This window comes from Staurois parvus, unplaced genomic scaffold, assembly GCF_062004578.1.
Source record: "Staurois parvus isolate SC_StPar_1 unplaced genomic scaffold, SC_StPar_1.0 ptg000583l, whole genome shotgun sequence".
Classification (NCBI taxonomy): domain Eukaryota; kingdom Metazoa; phylum Chordata; class Amphibia; order Anura; family Ranidae; genus Staurois; species Staurois parvus.
This window is the reverse complement of record NW_028318379.1, coordinates 461,182-488,943: the sequence shown is the minus strand read 5'-3', so window position 1 is coordinate 488,943 and position 27,762 is coordinate 461,182. Positions and strand designations below refer to the sequence as shown.

General features: G+C 39.2%; 1 protein-coding gene across 1 annotated transcript; it reads right to left on the bottom strand.

The window, feature by feature from the left end:
- Positions 1–889: 889 nt before the first annotated feature.
- LOC149450080 (extracellular calcium-sensing receptor-like) lies at positions 890–25,175 on the bottom strand. Its single transcript, XM_089692376.1, has 7 exons — positions 25,048–25,175; positions 13,964–14,194; positions 11,635–11,926; positions 10,080–10,922; positions 5,788–6,012; positions 2,683–2,806; positions 890–1,797 (listed from the first exon to the last, which is right to left on the bottom strand). The coding sequence occupies exons 1-7, from the start codon at positions 25,173–25,175 to the stop codon at positions 890–892; spliced, it is 2,751 nt and encodes a 916-aa protein (XP_089548502.1).
- Between the last annotated feature and the right edge of the window lie 2,587 nt (positions 25,176–27,762).

Here is a 27,762-nt window from a genome sequence, read left to right as displayed (position 1 = left end):
GTGTTATACAAGCAAAGAAAAGGTTTGCATACTGTTTTCATTTTGTTGGTGACAGGGAGAAGCCCTTCAACTTTGAGAGAGGAATCTTCTGTGTTTAGTTAGTGCCTGGATGGCGAGGGTTTATTTTCTGTTTTGATGCTTGCAACCTTTTAAATAAAACTGACGACAAGTCAGATTTTACGAAAGCCCTGCTGTTTGGACTACCTTTTTCCCAGGAAAGGTGATTCCCTACAGTTGGTATTGCATATTTCTATACCACATGTGCATGATTCTGTGGAAAACCAGTATCCAAACAAAACACTGCATTCTCCAAAATGGCTACCAGAGACTAGACTATTATCTGAGCTGTATTCAAAGAGGACCTTAACTGTGGAAATTGGGCCTAAAAACGCAAAGATTAATTGAAGAAGCTTATTAGTTACTATGCACAGTTGCACCAAATTCTGTGTGCACCAGTTTTAGTAAATCTTGGCCATTCTTTCTGGATGTGGCCTTCTTATTAGAAGCAGGGCATGTCAGATTTGCCCACTCTGAGGACTAGTGTGGGAATATTCAAGGAGCAGCAGAAGAGGTATGGAAAGCAAAGATCCACAGAATAGATTAATCAGAACCAGTCAAATTCTTACACTGAAGGTCCACAGATATACCTTTCTCTTCAGCAAGAGTAAGCAGCACAGTACAGATATTTTAAACCTATCCACAGTCCAAATCTCATGAGACTATTAGTGAGAGGCATAGTTCCTTAGATTATCTCACACTGCAGTTATACAGCTACGTGGCTTAAGTCACAGGAATCACATCTCTAGATGTACCCTATGTCATAGGAAATCTTCACTTTTTAAATTCAGGTCACTTTGCTTACTCTCGAGCCTGAGAACCTCAAGAGAATTCATCTTTTTCTACTCCCCGTTATATATTTTTTATCATTCATTTCTGGTTGCAATAAAATAATGTAGCATTTAGGAAAGAAGATACAGACAAGCATCCCTGCAGATGAAGAGATGATAGCAAATATTTCCACTGCCACCATGTATTTTCCTTTGGTGCTTAGATAAGCAGGGATAAACGTAATCCAAACACTGGCAAACACTAGCATACTAAACGTGATGAACTTGGTTTCATTAAAGGTGTCAGGGAGATTCCTGGCCAGAAATGCAACAATGAGGCTAATGAAAGCTAAGAGTCCCATATATCCTAAAACGCATGAAAATAATACTTTGGATCCTTCATTGCATTCAATAACAATTGTTCCAATCTCTGCCGTCATATTGAATTCTTCAAAGGGAGCAGAACTAGTTAGCCATACTAAGCATATGAGAATCTGGATCAAAGAACAGAAAGGAATGATGTATATTGGAAACCTCAGTCTCACAAGCTTTCTTATTTTAGTGTCTGCTGGATTTGTTGCTCTGAACACCATGATAACAGTGATAGTCTTTGCTAATATTATGGAAAGACAAATTGAGAAAATAATGCCAAAGACTATTTGGCGTAGCATGCAGGTCACCATGCTGGGGCGCCCAATGAATACTAATGAGCATAAGAAGCAAAACATAAGGGCAATAAGAAGAAGATAACTGAGCTCCCGATTGTTGGCCTTAACAATGGGTGTTTTGTGTTTAACGAGGAACAGGCAAAGTACAGAAAATGTGAGAAGACAACATATAATTGAGATACAGGCCAGAGAAGAGCCCAGTATGTCATCATACGCCAGAAACTGGATGGGTTTTGGAACACATTCCTCTTTTAATGTATTTGGCCATTGATCTTCTGGACACTTGAAACATTCAGTAGTATCTATGAAATAAACATAACAAAAGAATTGATATTTTAACATATAGTATACTGATCAGGAGGTGCAATTCAAGATATCTAAAAATACATATAATACATACAGTGTGGCAAGCATTGTGGACACTTTTAGAAATTGAACCCAGTATTGTTTTTCACAGGAGGTGATTGGATTTTACATAAAAGCCATCTGAGTAGCTAATTAGCCGCTGGATTGCTTTTTACAGATGGCAAATAAGGTCAAACCCTTCCCCTTCCACTGACCATCTGTGTCTCTCTGGGATGTCCGTCCCACCTAACTTTATGTTGTGTTGGGTATCTATTTACTCTGCATAACACCCTTTTTTATATTTTACAAAAGAAATTGGTATTATATTGTGTTAGTGTGCATTTAAACTCATTAAAGTGTATTTTTTCCAAAAAATTTGCGTTAAAAAAAAAGCTGCGCAAATACCGTGCGATATAAAAATAAATTGAAAAACCCACCATTTTATTATTTATGGCCTCTGCTAAAAATATATATATATTCGTATATAATGTTTGGGGGTTCTAGGTAATGTTCTAGCAAAAAAAGCTGATTTTTACATGTAAACAAAACGTATCAGAAAAGGCCTGCTCTTTTAAGTTAAGCATAACATTTTTTGTACTACATATACATGTATAGGAATTCTGTTTTTTGTATTGAATTCAGCATTGCATTGTCTTTAAATTAACATATAAACATATAAATTGTGCAATATAACATTTCCTAAAAGACTGCAAATTTGCAAAACATTAACATTTCCAAAAGTGTCCACAATTTTTGCCACCACTGTATATCATTTATAGCTTCTAAAAAAAACTATAACCATCATCATTATCAGATGCAAGGAATTGGATTTTTATTAATACCATTAAGATCGAGAATTTCTCCTTCAGAGCATGAAACACAGTCAAAACAACAAATTTTTTGTCCTTGACGGTTGGCTCTTCTGCATCCTTTTGGACATGGATAACTGCAGACAGAAAGAGGGGGCTAGAAGCAGAAGAATGGGAATGAGTTATATAACATAATACATTTTAATAATTGGCAAGAAAGTGCAATTCAGAGTTTATAGGATAAAGTTATGATACTGATATATAACATTCCTATAAGGAAATTAAAAATGATATTCATGTAATTCTAAAGGTATATATTTTTTGTAAATGTCAGAAGGCTCAGTTCTCAAGGCTAACATTCAAATATAAAGATCTTTAATATAATAAAAATGTAACAGTTATTGTCAGCCCAATGAAATATAAAAAAAAAACATGGTTGAAATAAATGCTTATTTGGGGGTTAAACCTTTATTAAGTCAGCCTTTTAACATTAAATGTATGCCCTACTCTAACAAGAGAATTGCTGTTTTGATCCATCAGTAAATCAGATGAAAATTTTCATAAACTAGTATAGTTAAATATTACAACTGCTGTGACAGGTGTCACATTTAATTGTGTTTTTTAGTTTAATACTCAAGACTGTTTGGACTTTCCTTCTTTCTTTTTTCCATGTTCTCCAATTTTCTATACTGGCCTACAAAATGTCCTTCCTTCCATCTGACAGCACACAGTAAGCTCTAACATTTAGGCTCTGTTCACACCAATGCCTTTTTTAGTGTTTTTTGATTTTTCAAGAAACGCACTACAGTCCATTTAACATGGTTTCCTATGGAACATGTTCACATCTATGCTTTTTTGAGCTGCTGCGTTTTTGGAAAGAGTCAGGGACTTTTTTAAAACCAAAAAGCAGCAACAATAGAGTTCAATGGAGAATCTGCTGAAATGCATGGTAGTGTGTTTTTGCCACGTTTTTTGCATTTTTATTGTGCCCAGCAAAAAAAAAATCCACTTTAAACATTTTTTTAAAAAGCTGATCAAAACGAGGTAAAAACGCTGTAAAAAATGCCTGTAGAAAAACGCAAAACGAACTGCAAAAAGGACAAAAAGCAAACTGCATAGGTATGAATGGAGCCTTAAAAGGTATTTTTCCTGCACGTAAGGGATTAACCTGTGCCCAGTCGCCTGCTTATTAAGCAGTGGCCAGCTAAATTATAATTTATATGATTTATATATTATAGCTCCGACTGTTCCTCATTCGGAACCAAGTCCCTTTCCCTCTTTCCTCTTCTACTACACTAAGCCTTTTATCCAACTTTTAATTTTTTTTTTTTCCAAAGATACTTCTACTTTATACTATTTTTAAAAATAGCAGATGAAATATTTGTTGGCTTGACCAATGATTTTATTATTTATTTATACTTAAAGGTGTCCCTTTTTTCTCAGCTCAAAAAGATGGGAATGGTACAATATGTATATATTCTGTACTGTGTATATTGTGTTGGGTTCTGTTATGAGGTAAGTATTATGTTTTATGCTTTTAACAATTGTTATATTTTAAATATGTATGTTTCATTTGTGTATCCTTATGTGTATATGCTCCACCCCGGATGTGGAAAGTTAGCCATACAATCTTGATTTATACTTTAGTAAAATGGGATAAAAGACGAGCGCTTGGTCTGAAAGATTCAAGCTGCTAGCATGAAGGTAAACCTCGTATAACCTCCTCATAGACAAATAAAAACCAAAAATGCAGCGCTTGAGCATGTAGTAAGAAGAAATTAGCGTATGCACATCCGGATTAGAAGAAATACATTAAAGGTATAACATGCACCAACTTAAACGCACAAATTAATGCAAACAATGGACGGGTAAGTATTAATGATTCATCCGACCAAAACAAAGTGCATATAGTGATAGGGATGTTAGAGTCATTAGAAGTACATCCGTGTATCAATCAAATTCGTGACTTCCGTGATAGGAGAATAGCTGCAAAACGCACTAACCAGATAGCGCAGGAAAAAGCGCATTGGAGTATAATGACCTACTCCCGGTCACAGCCCAAAGATCATCAGCGAAGGGACCTCAGGAACACCTTTGCATCAATCATGCCGTCTCCTACCACCAGGGGGAGTACGTCTCCTTACAGTTACACGAATTTGCCTTATATCGTCTTTCGCCAAGGGTGGTGTGCTTTCGTATCAGGAGATCACCTTGGGGACTCAGCTTCCACATTCGACCCTTGCGGGTCACAGAGCTTTTTATATATATATCTCTGCCAGATATTAATCTCCTCCACTGCCTCCACCGACCTTGATCCTCCTCCAGGCAGTAAGTAACACTCTCCTGGAGCTCTCCTGGGACACGAAGGAAGCTCTCTGGCCTGCCCTGATGCTTGAATTCGTTGTATGAGGGGAGTTATTGGAGTGTTACTTACTGCCTGGAGGAGGATCAAGGTCGGTGGAGGCAGTGGAGGAGATTAATATCTGGCAGAGATATATATATAAAAAGCTCTGTGACCCGCAAGGGTCAAATGTGGAAGCTGAGTCCCCAAAGTGATCTCCTGATACGAAAGCACACCACCCTTGGCGAAAGACGATATAAGGCAAATTCGTGTAACTGTAAGGAGACGTACTCCCCCTGGTGGTAGGAGACGGCATGATTGATGCAAAGGTGTTCCTGAGGTCCCTTCGCTGATGATCTTTGGGCTGTGACCGGGAGTAGGTCATTATACTCCAATGCGCTTTTTCCTGCGCTATCTGGTTAGTGCGTATTGCAGCTATTCTCCTATCACGGAAGTCACGAATTTGATTGATACACGGATGTACTTCTAATGACTCTAACATCCCTATCACTATATGCACTTTGTTTTGGTCGGATGAATCATTAATACTTACCCGTCCATTGTTTGCATTAATTTGTGCGTTTAAGTTGGTGCATGTTATTGATTTATACTTTGTTTTCTTTGTGAAGCAAAAGTGCTTCATTGACTTAACTGCTCTGATGAACAGTACATCCATTTGAAGAACTATATCACACGTACATTTTGCATTTCCTAGAAGGTCCACTTATATTTTTATGTGCCAGAGTTTGTATAAAACAAAATGTACAGTATATGCAAAAAAAAGGAGGAATGCTTACATGTTTATGACCATTCCACATAATCTTATTTTCGTCAAGTTGTAGTTTACTTCCTTCTGGAGCACGTTCGTCAAATCTGCCAACATAGACATACTGATTGCTACCATTGGGATAAAGCTGCCAATTGAGAATATCCAGAGAAATGGGAATATCCCCATTCTTATCGAAAAATACTTGTTCTCCTGCAGTATTTTTGAAATTTACTTTTTTAACATAATGAAGCAGCTGTAAGAAATGAAACATGAACATGTTATTTTATTATTTTCAATAAGTTAAAGTAGAAGCTAAAATAGATCTACTGTCAAACCCTAACATCCTAAATAAACATGGTAACGTAAATCCAAACTTGTCAAATCCTCAGCCTTCATTATAGCCAAACTCGAGGCTAAACCATAACCATAACCCTTCCTGCTAGTGTACTCTCCTTACCTTTTTGAAGCGAGAAGTACTCACCTAAAAGCCCCCTCCAGGTCCCTCAGCACTGCCATTTCTGGGTGTGGGGGACCACTGATCCAGCGTTGTGATGGCCCCTGAGCTCACGGAACCCCTCCACTCCCTTCTGCTGACTTCAGTAATCTTCAGGATCCTAAGAGAACAAGACTGGTTTTCCACCTGTTGTTGATTCAATTAGTTATACTCCTAGCCCAGCTAGACCATCTCCCTTTCTACTTAAGATGGGCTCATTCTCTCAGGCATTATCTGAACAGCAGTTAGTGTTCCTAGAGCTAGGTCCCCAAGTGACTTTATATTTCCAAGAAGATTCTTAGTGTCCACCAGTGTTCCCTGGCAGAGAAGATTTCTAGTGTCCCTTAGTGGAGAAAATACATTGTGTACCCTTAGTGTTTCCTTACAGAGAAGACTTCTAGTGTCCCCCAGTGTTTTCCAGTGGAGAAGATTCTTAGCGTACCACCAGTGCTTCCTTGTGTCCCTGGCTTCCTGAGAAGATTCTTAGTGTACCTCTAAAGTTTCCTAGTGTCCCTGACTTTCTAAGAGACTCCTACTGATCCAGGGATTTCTAGTGATCATGTAGTCTGATCCTTCTTGTAACTTGTATCCTTGCAAAAGTTGTGTCCTATGAACATTCCAGTGTCCTTGTAAATATGTTTCTTTTGTATACGTTTGCCAGCTTTCAGACTTTTTGCTCCTATGTGATCCCCGTGAGCTTCTGCCTGCACTTTGTTAGCATTACCTGTGCCTGCAAATTGCTTCATTATCTCTGTGTATGCCTAGTCCTGCTTTGTGTCCCCATGCACTTCTATCTGCTGCTAGGGATTCTTGTTTGTTTCTTTGCATTGCTGTTTACTCCTAGTATTTCTGTATGTCTCTGTGTACTATTTCCTGTTCCCAGTGCCTCTATGTGTTTTTTGGGCACTCTTTCCAATTTGGGCAGTGCTATCTACTGACCTCTCTACTGCAAGGGACTCTTGTTTGTTTATCAGCTTCTAGTTCTCTGGAGCTGCTTGCTTGGGTATCTCAGAGAACTGCAACCTGGGAATCATCTGCAGTGCAACTCATCTCCATCTTCAAGGACTCTGGAGAATACCAGGCAGTTCATTAACCAGTTCCTGCCCAGCCTATAGTCAAATGATGGCCGAGAAGGAGCTCTCTTATTCTGGGTGCACATCCTATGATGTCCTCCCAGAAGGCACCCCGCTGTGATCTGTCACCCGCTGTGTCCACCTGCCACAGGTACTATATGATTGTTGTGATCAATCACAGCAGATCACATTACAATTGTACATGATGGACAGCTTTCATTCATGCCATTCATTGTGTACATTTATGATGCTTGCTGTGATTGGGCACAGTCATCACATGGTCCAAGCAGAGCCAATCAGAGCCCATCAGTACCATGTGATTAGCAGTGGCCAACCACATCTAATCACAATAGTAAACACTTTTATTTAGTATATTTAGTTGTTTATAACAGTGAAATTCAGTAATAAGCAGTGTGCCAAAAAATAAAAAAAATATGATCACCTGCCCAGAGTAATACAGCGTTACTATGATTAAAAAAGCTAAAAAAAAGAAAAATATGTAATAAAAAAAATACAAAAAAATTAAGACCTGTATTAAATCATCAGTCAGTTGCACTGATCACCACCACACCAGTTATATGCATTATATGATGACACTACTACACTGGGGAAAGTATGAAAAAAGAATGTAAAACTTTTTTTTTTCCCAATTTCTTTTTTTTTTTTACAAAAAACTGTGACAAAAATGTAAAGCTTCCAAAAAACTAAATACCTTGGACTGCCTAAATTCTAAAAAGGGGTCATTTAGGGCAGCGCTTAAAATTTCGAGTCTAGACCTACTAACCAGGCACAAACCTTACTCTCCACCAGTTGCCCCACCCAACCTTGCCCAGGTCCGCCTCCAACCCCACCCCTAGCCCGCCCCAGCCCTGCCCACAACCACGCCCCCTTAAATCTTATGAAATTACTGATTTAGCGTATTTTCACCAAAGAAATGTAGCAGAATACATTTTGGCCTAAATGTATGAAAAACGATAATTTATCTGCAAAATTAACAAGAAATAATAAATGAAGAAAACTGTGTGGGTTTTTTTGCTTATTTAACAAAACATAAAAACAACTAATGATTATTAAATACCAACTAAAGAGAGCTGTATTTATGTGAAAAAGATTATAAAAATTTCACACGTGTACATTGTTGCATGATTGCGTAATTGTCATTCAAAGTGTGACAATTCTAAAAGCTGAAAATTGGCCTGGGTGGGAAGGGGTGAAAGTTCTCGGTATTGAAGTAGTTAAGCTGGGTACACACTGGCCAAAAATCAGTCCAGCAGGAACCAGATGACTTTCAGTCAGTGTGTCCAACTGTCTGTCCTAAAGAAGCCAGTCTAATGACCAGCTTTTGTAAAATGGACATGCTGCAAAGCCATCATTTGATCAGTGCTTGCAGCCAGTGGCTTCAAGTGCAGATCAGTGTATTCTGCTGGGGGAGTCCCCCTGTCAGAATACAATAGCGCATTGCTTGTGTTGATATGGCGATCTGTCAGCCTTTTTTCGCTCAACCCACTGGTTGAAGTAAAAAAAACCTTGCAATGTGTACTGGGCTTTAGACTCTGAGCCTCAGTCCTTCCTAGGGTCCTGCTCTTCATTGTATGTGTGGGTAGGCTGTGTTCTTCCCAGTCAGCTCAGACTCTTTGTGTACACCAACTTTATCTTCAAAACCTGCATTTCCTGGGACCCCTGTGCACTTCATCGTTCCTCATACATATTTTTATCTCCCCATGTTCATGTAAGCTCAGCATCCCACAATACATCTTTACCCCTGTCCCTCTGTGAGCCTGGTACCCCAGTGTTGTAAGTGTCTCTTACTAGAGAGTTCTGTTGTACATGCTTTCCCAGGTGTTCATCTCTGTTCTTCCCTGGACCAGGTCAGCTGTGGTCTGCATGGGGGTGCTCTCTGAGCACACTGTCGGATGACATGGAGGTTCCACGATCGCAACCACATGTGATATCCCCTTCGTGACACCATCAATGAAAAGTGCTCTATGAATGAAGGGTGGGCAGATGAATGAAAAGTCCACCTCCTCCATTCATTAGGCTTCAAAGATACCTAGGTTTAATGACCAGCTTTTCTCAGAGGGACATGCTGGAAAGCCAGCATCTTAAAGCTAGCAGACAGTGAAAGTTCTATTTTGTCTGATTTTCAACACTTTCACATGATCCGGAAAGGTGTAAAGGCTGTATATATTATTTATAATATATATTATTATTTATTTATATATTATTAAAGTGCCAGAATTTTCTTCTTTTCAGAGCTGCTAGCCTCCATAGTAGTTCTTACAGAAATGCCAAATGTGAAAAGGTTTCAGCATAAACTCCATAAAACCCTTCACATGCACTGCACAGGCCTGGTAATGGGACACCCAATGCGATCAACTTGGGCAATAGCAGGGATTTGACAGCTTTGGCCATAGTCCTAAAATTAAGGAGCTCTAGAGACACTGACTGATTTTGATAACAAGGCAGAAACAGTCTGGCATACTTTCATGACTATTATTTGATATTTAGCTATGCCTTTGGGTGAATTAATATGAGCCTATGGTAAAAAAAAAAAAAAGAAAAGAAAAGCTAGGCAACCTAAATACTTTAGAGACACGTGACTAAATTGAGAAAGGCGTGTTTTCTTCTTGACTAAATGGGCTTACTTTACTAAAAAACTGAGTTCAGTTTCCCAAGTCACCATCACATTTAAGGTACTAGAACAAGACTAACATATTCAATTCCCTGTTCATTTTAAACAAGTTAATACCATACCTGCCAGGGTTTATATGAGAAAATACTTGCACAAGATCCATTCAAAAAGGGTCCTTGCCCTGGTACACAGGATTGCATTTCATGTAGAGCATGAGCAATGGCAAACACTGCATTATGAATTTTGTAAGAGTATCTAAAGTTGGAAACGCCATATATATTGGGATCAATGCTGTCTAATCTCTCTTCCCCTGTGCACCAATTCCTTCCATCTGCAGATGTGTTTGAAAATGTATTATTATAAGGATAGTACGCAGGCCAAGCACAAGCAAAAGCTTTCTCCCAGAATGTTTTCATAAAGATATCATCTGGATATTTGGTTGGGTGTATACTGTAAAGAAATTCTTTAAAACCTGGAATGTTTCCACTTGGTGGTGCTATACCTAGACTGCCATTTAAAGTTGTTAAGATGTCCGGGTGAGGAAAGTCTGAAGTTATTAACCAACTTGAACAGCCAAACCACACTTTATCTGTAACATTTTGAAAAGAAGCTTCCTCCATTAAAGTAATAAGGTTCTCCATGGTCGAGTATACAACAATTACTGTGGCTTTTGACTTCTTGATAACAGCAATGATACGGTTCACTGATTCCATAGAGCTGTAAATGGGTAAAATTTCAAGGAATGCAATGCAGCCTCCATTACCTTCTATTTTCCTGGAGAGGAGTTGAGAGCCTGATCTACCTAATTCATTGTCTGTAGTTATGATTCCAACCCATGTCCAGTTAAAGTATTTCACCAAATCAGCCATTTCAAAAATTTCATAATCATCATTGGAAATTGTTCTTAGGAAAGATGGGAACTGTACCTTGTCACTTAGGCTTGGGTGTGCTGCAGAATAGCTTATCTAATTAGGAAGGAAGAAGTTAAAATATGAATGCATATACAATAAAATACAAATAAAGCTTCAGAAAGTTGTTGTGTAATAGCTGACTTATGCTGTGACTTGATAAAGGATCAGATCTGAAACATTGCAATGCTTTAAAGAGCAATGTTGCTATTGCACTGATAATTAACAGATACTTAGACAGGGTCAGTTTGGGGTTTTTTTTCTTTTGGAGACTTGCTGGTAAGTGTGCTGGGAAATTTTCTGTTGTTTGTGATGTGCACGGGCAAACTATAGCATTTTATTGGGGTGATTGCCACTTATCTGTGCAGCTTGTCTGTTGGATTTGGTGTTGGGACACATTGAATACCTTCAGTTGTCATTGTGCTCTTGCTGGGCGTTCAATGTGTCCCCGTGCCTTTAAAAAGAAATGGCCTCCCTTCAGGCAACCCTGCCATTAATTTATCCACTGCTATATACAGTATGTTCCAATTTGGAGACTCTCAAATATAGAGTTAGAACCACCATATGCACAGGAGCCTTGGTGGGGCAAGCAATTTTCACTTATATTTGCAAATATGTGCAGCTAAACCCTCTGTTTAATGCGAACTGTTAGGGTCAATTTTGTGTTTTTTTGTGGGCTAGCTGGTAAGTGTGCCCCAAATTAAAATCATAAAAATGATACAATTGTGCCCCAAATCTGGTTTCTCATTGTTTTCATGTATGGACTCACCTGAGGAAATCTATATAGGCCAAGGATCCTGGCTATTGGTATGGAGGCCTTAGAAGTCATATCACCTACTAGAGCACATGGAACGCCCTTAGTGTGACAGTTAAAATTTAGTGCAGCTGTTTTTTTCCCTGATAAAATCTTTGTTGTTTCCATTAGTGATCGAACATGGTCATAGCAGGAATCATACATATCAAAACCCAGTGTAATATTTGGCAGAATATTTGGTGAATTGTTTATTTCCCAAATAGCGTACACCATAGCTAAGAGAAAACGATAATACCGTATATGAAATCTAAAACGAAGAAATATTTCTGTTAAAACTAAAATATATTACATTTCTTAGTTTTAAAGACATAACAGGTTCCATGAATATAATAATTGAAAAATGTTAAAATATTGTAAGCCAAATGTGTTAGTTGGTCACTCAGATGTAAACGTTTGGTGTCTTGCTATTGCCAACCATGATAAATGCAACAAATTCAAGACTTAGTAATTGTCCCTTCTATACTCTCCAATTTGGATCCATTTTAGCAAAGACAATAATAGACTGAAGACTAAAAATTGCTTACCAACAATAATGCCTTATGTCCTCCCGGATCTGAACAGATCTGGCTATGCTGTAAAACAGTGTTCTCCAAACTGCAGCCCTTGCTTACATTTATCAGGCCCTTGGGGCTCTATTCCTCCCACTGAATTCAATGATGAAGCACTATTCCTTCCACTGAATTCAATGATGAAGCACTATTCCTTCCAATGACACCAACAATTGGGCATAATGCCTTCCAATGACACCCAAGGATGGAACATTATTCTCCTCTCTGATCTAAATGATGGAATACTATTCCTCCTACTAATATCAATTATAGGGCATGATTCCCTCCATTGACAGGGAACTATCCCTTCCACTGACACTAATGATGGGGCACAATTAATATTTTGTTTTTACTCCCACTGACTACTAAGTCAGAAGCATTGTTTACTCCTACTGAGGCTATCTTTAGTCTCACTAGGGTCAGTCAGTACTATTTGCTTAGTACTATTTACATATTTCAATAAAGACTGTCACTTTTTTTTGCAAGTGGTAGTGATCCTGAGATCCCATATAAAACCAGTAATGGAGATCTATCATGTCACTTTTTTGGTCATAAAAATGCAGTCTGCAGTGAGAAGTTTGATGTAATATGTTCAGGTAAAGCAGTTACTATTTAAAGGCCTAATACAAATAAAATACAAGCTACCTTTTAGAAGAAAACTAATTATACAAATCTCAGTAAAGTTTGTATTAGATATATTTCAAAACATTTTAGAGCTATAGGAAACACAAATTCTGAAATAGTAGTAGTGACTGCTTGTTCCTAAGATAGAGCTCTTCTTAAAGCGCAACTAATCCCAAAAACAAACATTTTATATGCTGTTGCTCAGCAATCATTGGATAAGGTAGCTGCATTAGATTTCTTTTTTCAAGCCTTTTTCCCCTTTACTTTTGTGTGTGGTAATAGGGTAGTAATGCCTAGGTGCCATCATCCCCTCACAGTCTATCAGACTCCACATGTGGAACACTTTTCAGAGGTTCAACAATTTAGTCACACATCTAAACTTAGTCCAAAAAGACAATTTTCCTCAGCAATCACTATCCAATTGTCTGTATCCCATTTTCATCACTCCTAGACCCAAACTATGCTCTGACCTTCAGTAATCCAACTCATATTCTTGCTTTGGTTGCAACATTTGTCTTAAAGTGGTTGTAAACCTAAGACATGAAATATGAACAAAGCATATCCCTCTATAGTGTGTATGTGTCTCAATTCAGAGAACTAAGTGTTATTTCTGTCAATTTCCCCATTCCTCTGCAATAAGCATGAGTCAGATGAGTTTTCCTGACACCAAGAGAAAAATGGTGACAGGCGAGGGAGTTCCAGAAGATTGACAGCTTCAGCTCTGTTCCTGTGTGGAGGGGGGTGTGTCCCTTCCATCCAATCAGCTCTCAGAGCTCTCCTCACTGATATAACTTCAGCTCCTCACCCCCTGCTTTTCAGAGCTGAGAGAGTGTAAATTCTGCACTTTGAATGGATATAGGGGAAAGACTGCATTAGATAAACAGGTACAACTTATATAGGGGGATTTGTTTCAACTCTGTGTATCACTGGAGGCCAGTCACTTTACTGGATATACAGTATGCGTTTACAACCACTTTAAATGAAAAATAGCTACCAAGTTGCTAAGTGTACTCTATAGGAAAGCTACATTTGTAATTGCAGTGATCCCTGCTCCAATGGCACCTGTGTTGTCCTCTCCTTTCACATGTAAAGATTTTTAATTTAAAACTTACGTAGTGCATTGAATAGGCGGTGGCTTTTCTTGGAATGTTACTTTTGGATATATTACATCTAAATGGATAGCAAAGAGCCCACCAAGTATGAGGTCCCCATCTAACGAGTAACCAGTAATGTCTTCGTGAGCCAGACTGCACCCACTGGGTGATGTTGTATCACAACTTTCTAATAGGAAAACAAAGGTGTGCATGCAGTAAACACAGGCCATGTGCAATCTCATCTTCATCCTGTCAAAATAGGAATACATTATATTCATATATACACATACAGAAAATATGGTGGCAGGTAGGATTTTTTACAAGTTGCATTTCTACTCTTACAGGGTTGGACATTTTTATTTGATTCCCTATTGTGTATTTTATGATAGTAGGTTCACGTGATGTAGTAGCTCATTTGTCATGTTTGCACTCAGTCAGTGAATAAATATACAATAATGGGTAAATAAAGAGCCTTAGAAAGTCTGTTAACATGTACTGCTATGGTAGAGATAAAGGTAAATGATCACCATAAATACTCATAATCATACTTCCCAACTTCCTGTAATTCATTAGAATATTTGAACTATTTTCCTATATACCTATGATATTATAATTATAAATAATATTTAAATGTTATATTAAATCATATATACATATGATATTTTAGAACTATGTACCTTTTTTTTTTTTTTTTTTTTAGTCCATGAAAGATTTTATTTTTTGCCACAGTTTTTTTGAACATGACACAAAGTTGTCCACTAAATAATATATTGCTCACATATGCCATGGGTATATGTGGAATAACACCCCAAAACACATTTTGCCACTTCTCCTGAGTATGGAGATACAACATGTGGGAGACTTTTTGGCAGCCTAGCCACATACAGGCCCCCAAAATCCAATGACCACTTCCAGGCTTTCAAACGGCATATTTTCTCATGTCTCTTCCTGAGTATTCTGCAGACATCAATCTCTGTCTGTTTTGAAAAAGAAATGTAAAAAAAAAATGTTTTCTTTAGAACTATATTTCTATTTGAACTAATAAATAGTCTTCCTCTGCTTTCCATGAAAGTGGAGAAGCAAGCTAATAACACAACTTTAAAGCGATGCTAAACTCCTTTTTTTTTTTTTTTTTAAATTCTATCCAATTCTATGCCTTTTTGGGTGCGTATGTTTATTCTTCTTGATCCCACCTGTATGTAGGAACGTATTCACCCTTTCTTGCTTAATCCTGAGATGGAATATGGACTGTGAGATGTGTAGTGTGCATGGAGCAATGCATACTGCAACTAACATGCACTGCTTGTTTCAAACAAACGTTAGTAGGAAAAGGTGAGGTGCAGGAGCTAACACAGCACATTACAAAGAGACAGAAAAACACAGTAAGAAACAAGTTCTTGAGAAATAATTTATGGGTCCATTAAGTAGTGGATGTGTATGAATTATTTTTGAAGACTAAAGATATGGTCATTGCAAAGGACAAGATAGCACTCTTTGCATCTGGAGGAAAAAAGATTTACCTTCTGCATATAGAAAAGCTTCTTCACAGTAAGAAAATGTATATTATATAGGGCGCACTAGTTGGAGCCCAACCTCAGTAGCTGTAAGATAAAGGTGCCAGATGAATATTAGGGATGGAAGGATGGGAGCAGTAACACTGAGGCAGATCTTCTTAGAGTGGAAGCAGGACTCTAATGCAGTAACAGGAAAAAGAGAGGAAGGCGCCTCTAAGTGCAGTATTGACAATTTATTTAGTAAACAATGGATAAATTGCACTTACAAGATAAATAGTTAAAAAGACTCATCAACAGCTGGATGTCCCACCTGGATCTAATTACCATACAATGAGTCTTTTTAACTATTTATCTTGTAAGTGCAATTTATCCATTGTTTACTAAATAAATTGTCAATACTGCACTTAGAGGCGCCTTCCTCTCTTTTTCTTCTGCACAGCATGACCTGTGAAAATTTGGAATAGGACACCCTGAGGAAATAATTATGGTCTGTTCAAATGCTTGTTTAGAAATCCTCTCTCTCTCTCTCTCTCTATATATAATTTTTTTTTTTTTGCACTGGCTAGTAACATTTAAATGTAATACGCATGGAGGCTTGATCCAGGAAATATCTGATTGCCCTTGCCTTCCTCTGGATTAGTTGTGGGTATGCAGTTCTAGATATTGATGGTTTCTAATTTTTTATTTAATTTTCTACAGCTCGAAATTAATGACCAATCATATCTTGAGTGCATTATTTTGCCTTAAGGAGAAAACAAGCCTTAAATGATTAGAAGGTAGTCCACAGTTGTTTGCACATAATGCTGACTGTGTGCAGTTGATGCTGTTTTTTGTGGGGGTTAATAGGAATGTATGACCGTTCTGTTCATGCAGTGAAACTTTGATGCAAATTTACACTCTCTGGCATCCAAGTAGCATCACAGTCGCACTACATGAACAAAACTGTCATACTTTCCTATTAGCCAAAATAAAATTGTGACTTTGGACACATAAAGGTTACTAAAATACTTTCATACAGTGCCAGAGAGTGTAAAGTCACATCAAAGATGCACTTCATAAACAGAACTATCATACTTTCCTATTTGCCAAAAAAAGCAAAACGCTTCAAAATCGCAACACTTGCATTTTTTATGCGGGTTCATTGGAGTCTGTCATATGCAAAACTCAGTCTGCTTGTGGAAAAAAGTCCCCAACCCTTTAAAAAAAAAATCACAGATGTGAACTAGATTCATAGGAAAGCATGTTAAATGGACTGTAGTGCGTTTCTGCAAGACACACTAAAAAAGTGCATAGGTGTGAACCAATGCTCAGACATCATCATTTATATATGCTCAGTTCACTGTGACTTCTAGATATAGTATAGCTCTGATGCTAGAGTTTTATGTTATAAACTGTATTATAATGTTGTATTACTAGATAATTTGGGGTTTATTTACTAAAGCTGGAGAGTCCAAAATCAGACTCCCTTCTGCATAGAAACCAATCAGCTTCTAACCTCAGCTTGTTCAATGAAGCTTTGGCAATGAAACCTGGAAGCTGATTGGTTTCTATGCAGAAGGGAGTCTGATTTTGGACTCTCCAGCTTTAGTAAATAAACCCCTTTGTGTCTACTAGATAAATTAAAAAAGATGAAACATTTATGCAAGTCTTAAACATTTTTAGGGAAAGAAACACAAAAAAATTGCAACTCAACTGCTGCGATACAATATCCCCATGATAGTATATTATAAATATTTAAAATGCATTCATAGAATGTGGTGGATGTGTATTTATAGCAGAATAGAGAGATACAGAAGGATAGGAAGTAGGTAAAAATAAAAAAAAAACAAATGTGACGGGTAGATGTATAGAAGAGAAGTATAACTTGTATAAACAGGATGAACATACAAAGGGGATGAAAAGTAGAAGGACAGATTGGATGTGGTGTGGGTGCATAGATATAAGGCCAGAGAGATACAGGGATTGATTTACTAAAGGCAAATAGGCTGTTCACTTTACAATGAAAGGTTCTCTTAACTTAGTAAATGTAAAAATTCACTTTGCAAAAAATACCCAATATCATCATAGAAAATTAAAAAAAAAAAAACCTGCATATGACTGTATGATAGAAGTCAGCAGATCGTCATCTCATTCACTGAACTAGCAGAATTAAGGGCAAGTTGCTCACTTTGCAAGGAATTTTCTGCTAGTTCAGTTCCTTGCAAAGTGAAAAACCTACTTGCCTTTAATAAATCAATTTCACAGAGGGTGTAATATGTAGGATGAAATATAATATTAAGAGATGAGATGTACACATATAAACAAGATGGGAAGTAGGATGAGAGATAAAATAAACAGATTATATGTGGTAGAGGTGCTTGGATATAAGATTTGTTTTTTTTAAAGGCAAATAGACGGTTAGTTTTGCAAGGAAATGTTTACTTTCAGTGAATTTTCTCTTAGATTAGGAAATGGGGCGAACATTCATTATAACAGATATACAATTCACCATAAAATATAAAATTCACTATAAAATACCCAATAACAGTATAGTAAATGAAAAAAAATATATTTTTGCTTGCACACGATTGAAAGATGGAAGTCAGCAGAGCTTCACCTCATTCATTAAGCTAAGGAAATGTGAACAGCATACTTGCCTTTAGTAAATCGGTCCCACTGAGGGTATCGTAAGTAGGAAAAGATATAATATGGACAGATTAGATGTACATGTATGAACAAGATGAAACATGCAGAAGGGATGGGATATGGAGAGAGATAAGATGGACAGTTTAGGAATGCTTTACCATCACTTGCACAACCAAGCAATCATTTGTTACCTTTTAGCGGAGTGGAATCATTCAAAAAAATAAATGCATGATGTACTTCCACCAAAATGTTTAAATAATAAAATGCTGTTAAGGTTTAATACTGTATGGATGAAAACATGCCAGGTAATACCTTCCTCTTCATACCTCCTATGAAAACATGTCATTTAACATGGTTAAGCGTAATATTTCTGCGATCTGCGTTGCAGTGCACTGTACCTGCATTTACAGTGCCATTAAATAAATCCTTGATAGTCTATTTATATAAGCAATGCTCCAGTGACAGTTTGTGTGTGCACTTGAAAAAACTTAATGATGAGTTTCAACAAAATAATAGGTCTGACCATGTTATTATGCAAAATCATAATAATTACCACTACAGTAGGTTGTAATTTTGAGAAGACCTACAGAGGATGCATGCATTTGATGATGTGCACAATTTTTGGTTGTGGTGTATTCATAGAGTTGAGTAAGCTCTGTGTTCTGCAAATTAGATGTTGCAGGAGGAAGTATTAAAGTATGCTCAAGGGAAGTTCTATCTGATTCCTCAAAGCCACAGTCAATGCAAGAATTAAAGGTAAACTCTAGGTTGTAAAGTTATTTTCCTTTGACGCTAAATGAAACTGAAATATCCCTTCCTAGTCATTAAAGCAACACCATTTTATTTTTAGATTTCCCAGAATCCTCTTTCCTTAGCTTATGCAATTTTTTCAATGCCTCTTTCAAAATTCTTTTTCGAAGGAAAGATGGGGCCATGGGATGACAGGCAGCTGGCAATTTAGTAATTGCAGCATCAGGCTGTAAATGGATTCTGGTTTCTTTCCTCACTGATCCTGCTAAGACATCCCATGAGCTGGTGTGATGTTTCCTTACCAGGCTGGATGTTCCTAATTTGATGTGTAAGTGAATGCTGTGTTATCTTCAATAAAGTGGACTCTTTGCTGACATTGCTCTGCTGTTTTGTCTTTCCTATTTTGAGGCTGGTTTCCAAAGATGGCTGTGCAGATGCTGCATCCGAAGTACAGTTGATCCAAGTTGCAAGCACCTCTACCACTCCTCTCCATGTGTCCTCATCCCTGAGACAAGACATCCATTGCTCTCAGGCTCTTCATGGTTTATTCCCAGTTCACTGGGTTCTGGATCCCTACTCAGTATACAGGCTAGCGCTATGGTTTATGTGTATTTTGTTTTAATAAAATATATACATAGACTTTCATTAACCTTCCTAGCAGTCTGATTGTGTCAGTATTTCTGTGCTCAAAGCTGTACATTATTTGCATTGGAAATATGTCGTTTTTTTATTGTAGGCCTGTAATTTTCAGGAATAACTCACTGAAATCTGTCCGAACAAGAGTCTAGTAAACATTCTGGGTATGTTAAAATTTGACACACGAAATCATAAATTATAATATAATAAATAATCATAAACAATAATATAATAAATAAAATTCAATAATGTAATGAAACCAAAAACACTGAAATTTGAAATAGAGCGCCAAGTTCGCACATCGCTGAGCAAAGTCGCAGAATCATTTTCAGTGTCTGATGACAAATTTCCCCACAAATCATTATCACTCGATTCTGCAAGTAGTTCTAATTTACTATCGCTCTTCTCTAGCTGGTTTAAGACCACTTTTGACCTAAAGGGACGCTTTTTGGACGCCATGGACATTTCTCAGATTCCAGGCAGAAAGAACAGTAAAAATGCAGGCAGGGCACAGGACAAAGCACTCGGGACAACATGTATGTGAAATGCATTGATACAGTAATGTAATACTATCAAATTTTAGTGTATTGAGTGAATGTACAATTTTGACATTTTTGAATTTTCTACCTGTTCCGTGCCCCGTACATCCCGACGCTCGCAGAGAACGGAACCCAGAAGACGGATGCCGGCATCGGCCTGAGGACATGGCCGGGGACGCTGCAGGGGGGACATCGCGGGAGTTCAGGACAAGGTAAGTGAAACAGGGATCGCTGGAGAAGTGCTGCAGGGTATTCCCGAGTGTAGCTCGGGGTTTCCGCTTCTGGTACTGAAAGTTAACCCTGAGCTACACTTGGGAATACCACCAGGGAGGTTAATCAACTTCTTCTAAAATTGCAAATTGCCTGGATATCACTCAACAAATATGCAGAAAGTAAAGACAAAATGCATGACTAGGAAAGTTTAAATGGAAGAAACATCCAGGCAGCTACCTTTTCTAGAAGCAGGCAGCACATATTTCTTTCATGGCGAGTCAGCAGTTCGGTCTGAGCCAAGGTTTGAACCACACTTTGGCTGTTCAGGTGTTCAGACGAACCTCACATTTTTGCTTATAAGGTCCCCTGTTTGGCAAGAGCTAAACATCATATATAGAAGCTGCCTCTGGCCTTCAATGGGTGATAGAACGGGGAGGGTGCTGGCACATGCCGCATACCTAGCAACAGCTGATATAACCAGCCCCATTGACTTACATGGCCAGGATCTTCCAGCCAAGTAAGCAAAGGGGCGAGGATAGTGGTAACATCACTGCCCAAATATAGCACCGACCATATTTGAACAATGACATTGATCATTCTCCTAAAGAGCAGTAATGACATGTTCCCTGTTGATATTTGCCCCCCTAACATTGCTTCAGTGTTTCTGTCACTGATAGAAAAATGGATCTTAACCTGCCCAGCAATAGCTCTTCCAGTATCTCACAGAAGTGAGTACACCCCTCACATTTTTGTAAATATTTTATTATATCTTCTCATGTGACAACACTGAAGAAATGACACTTTGATACAATGTAAAGTAGTGAGTGTACAGCTTGTATAACAGTGTAAATTTGCTGTACAGTGAAAATGTCCGAATTGGGCCCAAAGTGTCAATATTTTGTGTGGCCACCATTATTTTCCAGCACTGCCTTAACCCTTTTGGGCATGGAGTTCGCCAGAGCTTCACAGGTTGCCACTGAAGTCCTCATCCACTCCTCCATGTTGACATCATGTTGCTGGTGGATGTTAGAGACCTTGCGCTCCTCCACCTTCCGTTTGAGGATACCCCACAGATGCTCAATGGGGTTTAGGTCTGAAAGACATGCTTGGCCAGTCCATCACCTTTACCCTCAGCTTCTTTAGCAAGGCAGTGGTCATCTTGGAGGTGTGCTTGGGGTTGTTATGTTGTAATTCTGCCCTGCGGCCCAGTCTCTGAAGGGAGGGGATCATGCTCTGCTTCAGTATGTCACAGTACATGTTGGCATTCATGGTTCGCTCAGTGAACTGTAGCTCCCCAGTGCCAGCAGCACTCATGCAGCCCCAGACCATGACACTCCCACCACCATGCTTGACTGTAGGCAAGACACACTTGTCTTTGTACACCTCACCTGGTTGCCGCCCCACATGTTTGACACCATCTGAACCAAATAAGTTTATCTTGGTCTCATCATATCACAGGACATGGTTCCAGTAATCCATGTCCTTAGTCTGCTTGTCTTCAGCAAACTGTTTGCGGGGTTTCTTCTGCATTATCTTTAGAAGAGGCTTTCTTTTGGGACAACAGCTGTGCAGACCAATTTGATGCAGTGTGCGGCGTATGGTCTGAGCACTGACAGGCCCCCCACCCCTTCAACCTCTGCAACAATGCTGGCAGCACTCATACATCTATTTCCCAAAGACAACCACTGGATATGATTCTGAGCACATGCACTCAACTTCTTTGGTCGACCATGTTGAGGCCTATTCTGAGTGGAACCTATCCTGTTTAAACCACTATATGGTCTTGGCCACCATGCTGTAGCTCAGTTTCAGGGTCTTGGCAATCTTCTTATAGCCTAGACCATATTTATGTAGAGCAACAATTCTTTTTTTCAGATCCTCAGAGAGTTATTTGCCATGCCCAATTTGGACATTGTCACTTAGGGGTGTACTCACTTTTGTTGCCAGTGGTTTAGACATTAATAGCTGTGTGTTTGAGTTATTTTGAGGGGACAGCAAATTTACACTATTATACAAGCTGTACACTCACTATTTTACATTGTTTCAAAGTGTCATTTCTTCAGTGTTGTCACATGAAAAAATATAATAAAATATTTACAAAAATGTGAGGGGTGTGCTCAGGGGCGGACTGACCGAGGGCCTGGGGTCTGTAGGGGGCCCCATGATATGCCCCTGGTACTCTTTTAATAGGTTTTTTTGAGTTTGGCCAAGGACACAGGGTCCCCATGATCCCCTATTGCCCGGGGGCCCCATTAGTTGTCAGTCCGCCCCTGGGTGTACTCAATTCTGTGAAATACTGTACGTCTACTGCTTGAGTTATGTCTACATTAAGTCTTTGAAAGACCTTCCGTTAGGAGGGTAACATGATGAGCCAATCTTATCAACAAGCATCAAGAGGGGGAGTGCAAAGATTGGATCATGACTACAGTAATAAGAGCATGAGTGACTTTTTATGGCAGTTTGGTAGGGGTGGTCTCTGGTTAAAGGCATGTTCATCTCCAGAAAAGTTATAGTGAGAGGAGCAGAAATATCACAACATTGTTATCAAGTACGAAACAACCTCACCATTTCTTTTTTTTTCTTACCCTAACCTTTCAGAGAATGCAGTATCCATTATGATACTTATAGGAGGGTGTAGCACGATCCCATTGCTGGCCACCAGGTGATATATAAAGTGAGTGGGCTGGGATTCGAGGAGGAGTGTGTAGGTGCAGAGTTATTCAGTGGTACAGCCTCTGGTTGTGTGGCCCCCCATGGAAAACCTTTGAGGCCTACTTACAGGAAAGCACATGACCTAGATAGTTCCCAGCTGGAGAGGTGGCATTGCCCCTGGGAGTGGTAGGGATAGCAGAGTAACAGTGTTGCACATACGGTAAATAATTCCACTGCGCGAAGGATGGGTTGGGTGAAACCAGAAGTGCTTTATTAGGAATGGCTGTAATAAACACAGAAAACTCTTAATTACATGTGACCGGATGTTCACTGTAATCACAGTCCTGCCGGAAACAAAGTGTTAGACTTTTGTTCCCCCTTCTGTGTCCTCCTATTATAAACAGGATGTAGTTCTGCCCTCTTGTGATGATACAATAAAAATGCAATCACTAGTATCTTCAGTATCTTCTATTGACAAAGATAGATTACTGTTATATTAGGTATTAGCCTTTGGATTTTAATTTTATGGGGCTGCCCATTTTCTACACCTCTTACACTCTCCCCCACAAAACCCAGAAGTTTTGAACGTAAGGGCAATAGTAGGAAATAAATCCTAATAGTTTCCCAAGTTCTCCCACAGTATTTGGTTGGTTGTTTCTTAAGGCAAGGACAGGTGCTGTGTCTGCCGGGTTCATAGAGTGGCCTTCTTTTGACACAATCTTGCCCAGGAATCTGACTTTATTTTGAAAAAGTTCACACTTCCTGGCTGTTAATATGACTCCGTGTTGTTGGTATCATTGGAGTACTGACCGGACATGCTCCACATGCTCCTAGAATGATTTGCTATGGACGAGGTTGTCATCTAAGTATGGCAGGCAAATCTCATCTCTCAGTCCCATTAAACATGTCTCCATACTGCGTTGGAATTCAGCTGGAGCTGAGCTCAGACCAAAGGGTATTCGGATCCATTCATACAAACCCCAAGGTGTAATGAATGTTGTCAATGGTTGACTGGCTTCTTCCACAAATCCTTGATGGTATGTTTTCCATTGGTCTAGCACAGAAAACCATGAACTTCCTCCTAGACTGTCCAGCATGTTTTGGATCCTAGGAATTGGATGACGGTCAGGAATGGACTTCTAGTTTAACTCTCTATAATCGGAACACAGTCTTAAACTGCCATCTTTCTTCCTTACACACACAATGGATGAGGAGTATGATGATTTTGATTCTGCAATCCATCTCTGATTTATCAGATCCTGCAGATATTCCTTAACTTCTTGGTGCAGTGGTTTCGGCACAGACATGTAAGTTCTCGTGACCTGTGTACTGTCTTTGAGACAAATCTGTAACTGTAAAGAAGGAATACATCCTACATCAGAGTCATCTTTGGCAAAAGCATTACATTCTTCCTTTAACATTTCTTTGACGATTTGTTGATCCTCAAGAGAGGTGTTTCAGAAGCACTGACGGATCCCAGCACTCCTGATTGTCATCCCCCTTCCGCGGATAAGTCTCATTTGAATTTCCAATTTTCCCTTTTGGTCCTACCTTGCGTGTCTGTGATTCAGAGCTCACCGAGCTAGTAAACACGTGCTGATTGTTTCAATTGTACTTGAGCTGGATATATTGTTTTTATGGGCTTGACGCCTCCAATCTTCATTTGACCTGGTAACACAATGCTCCATTTAGTTGTATTCCAAACTGGAATGGTCAGTTTGGAGAATTGTCCTCTTTGAAATGAGAATAATGTCTCACCAATATGCAATCCATCCGGCAGGTGATAAGCCTCACTCGGTGTAAACAAAACTGTCTGGGCCTGCAAAGGCGGTTTGGTGTGAGCACTACACCACATGTATATTACAGTATTTGCAGGGATTCTTTGGTTCTTAGTACCAGTCTTTACGATAGCACCATCGGTTTCCCTACAGTAGGCTTGTAGTAAGCTTACAAGGACTTCTGCTTTGGGGGTTGGCAGTTCCAAAGCTGTTCTTAATATGTCCACAAAACCTGGGATAACTTTCTTCCCATCAGCAACTGTCTCTTTGAATGTTTCTTCAATTATATTATAGCCGATAATTGGCTTCTCAGCTACTTTCTCATCCTCAGAGACTACTAGCGGTACTAATAACTGTTTGGTAGTATTACTGCTTGATGTAAGCTGAAAGGTTACCTCAATCCAACCTGAGAATGGAATCTCTGTCTCATTGGCTGCTTTCCCTTGGAGTACCCCTGGCCCCAGTAGTTCTTCAAACGATTGGTGCACGGTGTGTGGCAGTACTCGCTGTCTCCAGCCCTCATTGATAATGCCAACCTGAGAGCCAGTATCCCATAAGGCCTGGACAGGAGTGTTGTCTAATTGTCGGAAATGACTGACAGAGCACAGCTGCATTGTTTTCAATGCAGCTCTGCTCCCTGTCAGTTCCCAGCTCACTGTTCCAGAGAGCAGAGCTTAGCTTTCCGGGACAGCGTGCAACAGTGAAGTACACCCCCCTGCCCACTAGTAAAACACTCCCCTCACACAGTTAACCCTTTGATTGCCTTAAATTGTTAACCCCTTCCTCCCTAGTGCCATTAGTACAGTGTCAGTGTTGTTTTTTTTTTTGCACTGATCACTGTATTGGTGTCACTGGGGATGTCAGTGACCCCAATTAAGTTCCCCCCAGTGTCAGAATGTCCGCCGCAGTGCCGCCCTAAGTCACTATTGCCGCCATAAGTCGCTGATCGCTGCTATTATTAGTATTCAAGTAAAAAATCCAGTATCTATACTGCCATTTGTAAACACTATAACTTTCATGTAAACCAATTAATTTACATGTATTGGGATTTTTTTTTAGCAAAGACATGTCACAGAATACATTTTGGCTGAAATTTATGACGAAATTTGATTTAAAATTTTTTTACTGGACATGTTTTATAACAAAAAGTCCAAAATATTTTTTTTTTTCTCAAAATTCTCGGGGTTATTTTATAACGCAAAAAATAAAAAATGCACAGGCGATCAAATACAATTCATGGGGAAAAAAGGATGGAAATTTCATGTTTGTACAGTGTTGCATGACCACGCAATTGTTAGTTAAAATGACGCAGCACCATAACACAAACCGCTTATGTAACCGCTTCCTGACCGCCCTATAGCAGAAATACTGCTACAGGGTGGCACAGATGTGCAAAATCACATATATATATATATATATATATATATATATATATATACTTGATTCGCGGTCCCGTGATTTTCACGCCCCTCCCAGATAGCATCAGATTGGCCGTCAGTACACCAGTCATCACATTTAACCCCTTGATTGCCAGGAAGACGCTCATACACAATAAACCTCCATTGCTAGTATAGTGTCTGAACGGATCAATATGTTTGATCGGATCAGCACTATACCAGTGTTCATATTAGTATAGCATCCCCCAAAATGCAGCATTAGTGGGATCAGCCCCGGCACCTGCCAGCACCTGCGTTTAGCCCCTACGCTTACCCCCCCCTTCTCCCCAGCAAGTGCAGTGTCAGTAGGTCACTGTCAATTGATACATTGCACACAAAACCGCAGTGTTCGCAGAATCAGACCTGATCTCTGTTAGCACTTGTCGGTAAATTTTGATGACTCTCATATGCAGCAGAGTGCCAGTACTAGTGCCGCTCTACCTTTTGGTGAACTGGCGAGTACTAGCGACCTAGTACTTCCTGGTCTTTCACATATCTCTTAGATTGTAAGCTCCCAGGATCAGGCCCTCCTAACCCTCTTGTATTGAACTGCATTGTTGCTGTATTGTCTCCCGTTATATTGTACAGCATTGAGCAAACTGTTGATGATATATAAATCCTGTATAATAATAATAATAATAATAATAATACCAGCACTGCAGTATCACTTGGTGATGTGGTGAGTCCCATAAGTGCAGTACAAGCTGGTGCGGTGGTGAGCACAAGTATTGTCCTGCAACCACCAAGAATTTACACACAGGCCCGTAAAGCCCCTAGTTTCCTTTCGGATGTTCTTGCAAATCCCGATTGGCAGCTTACAAATTCTGCAGCACCTGTACTTCCCCCATTCACTGCCCAACCTGGAATTCAGGTGGAAATAGCTAATTTATCTACTTCCCTTGATTTTTTGGAGCTGTTTTTCACGGAAGATCTGTATACCTTGATTGTGGATCAAATCAATTTATATGCACAACAGTTTATCGCCGCCAACCCAGATTCAAACCTTGCCAGACCATTCACATGGAAACTCATTACGGTTTTCGAATTTAAATTTTTTTTGGGCCTAACCCTCAACATGGGCATTACTAAAAAAATGAATTGCGGTTGTTTTGGTACAAAGACCCGATTCATCATATGCCCATGTTCTCTGCTGCCATGGCCAGGCATAGATATGAGAGTATAATGCGTTTTATGCATTTCAACAGCAATACACTCTGTCATCCTCGGGGTGACCCTGAATTTGACCAGCTCCACAAAATCCAGCCCCTCACAAATCACCTTAACCAAAAATTTGTAGATGTCTATACTCCCCAGCAAAAAATATGCGTTGATGAGTCCTTCATTAATTTTTATGGCCAACTTGCATTCAAACAATTACTCCCCAGCAAGCGTGCCAGATATGGGGTCAAGATGTAGAAGACCTGTGAGAGGACAACGGGCTATACTTATAAGTTTCGGATTTATGAGGGAAAAGATAGTCACGAGGAACCCCCCGGATGCCCAGACTACCAGGGGAGAAGTGACAAGATAGTTTGGGACTTGGTGCCATCCTTTTTCCATATGGGGTACCACTTATACGTGGACAATTTTTATTCAAGTGTGCCACTATTTAGACATTTGTACAACCTTGGAACTGGCGCGTGTGGCACCTTGTGCCCACCATTGGAAGTGGGT

Bases quoted from the DNA above. Each gene is read 5' to 3' on its own strand.
- LOC149450080 (XM_089692376.1), bottom strand. From the start codon at position 25,175: ATGAGGGCTGGAGACAGCGAGTACTGCCACACACCGTGCACCAATCGT. The intron at 10,923-11,634 runs GTGAGTCCATAC...CTTCCTAATTAG, and splicing joins GCCTATATAGATTTCCTCAG to ATAAGCTATTCTGCAGCACA. The intron at 6,013-10,079 runs GTATGGTATTAA...CATTTCTTACAG, and splicing joins TCTCATATAAACCCTGGCAG to CTGCTTCATTATGTTAAAAA.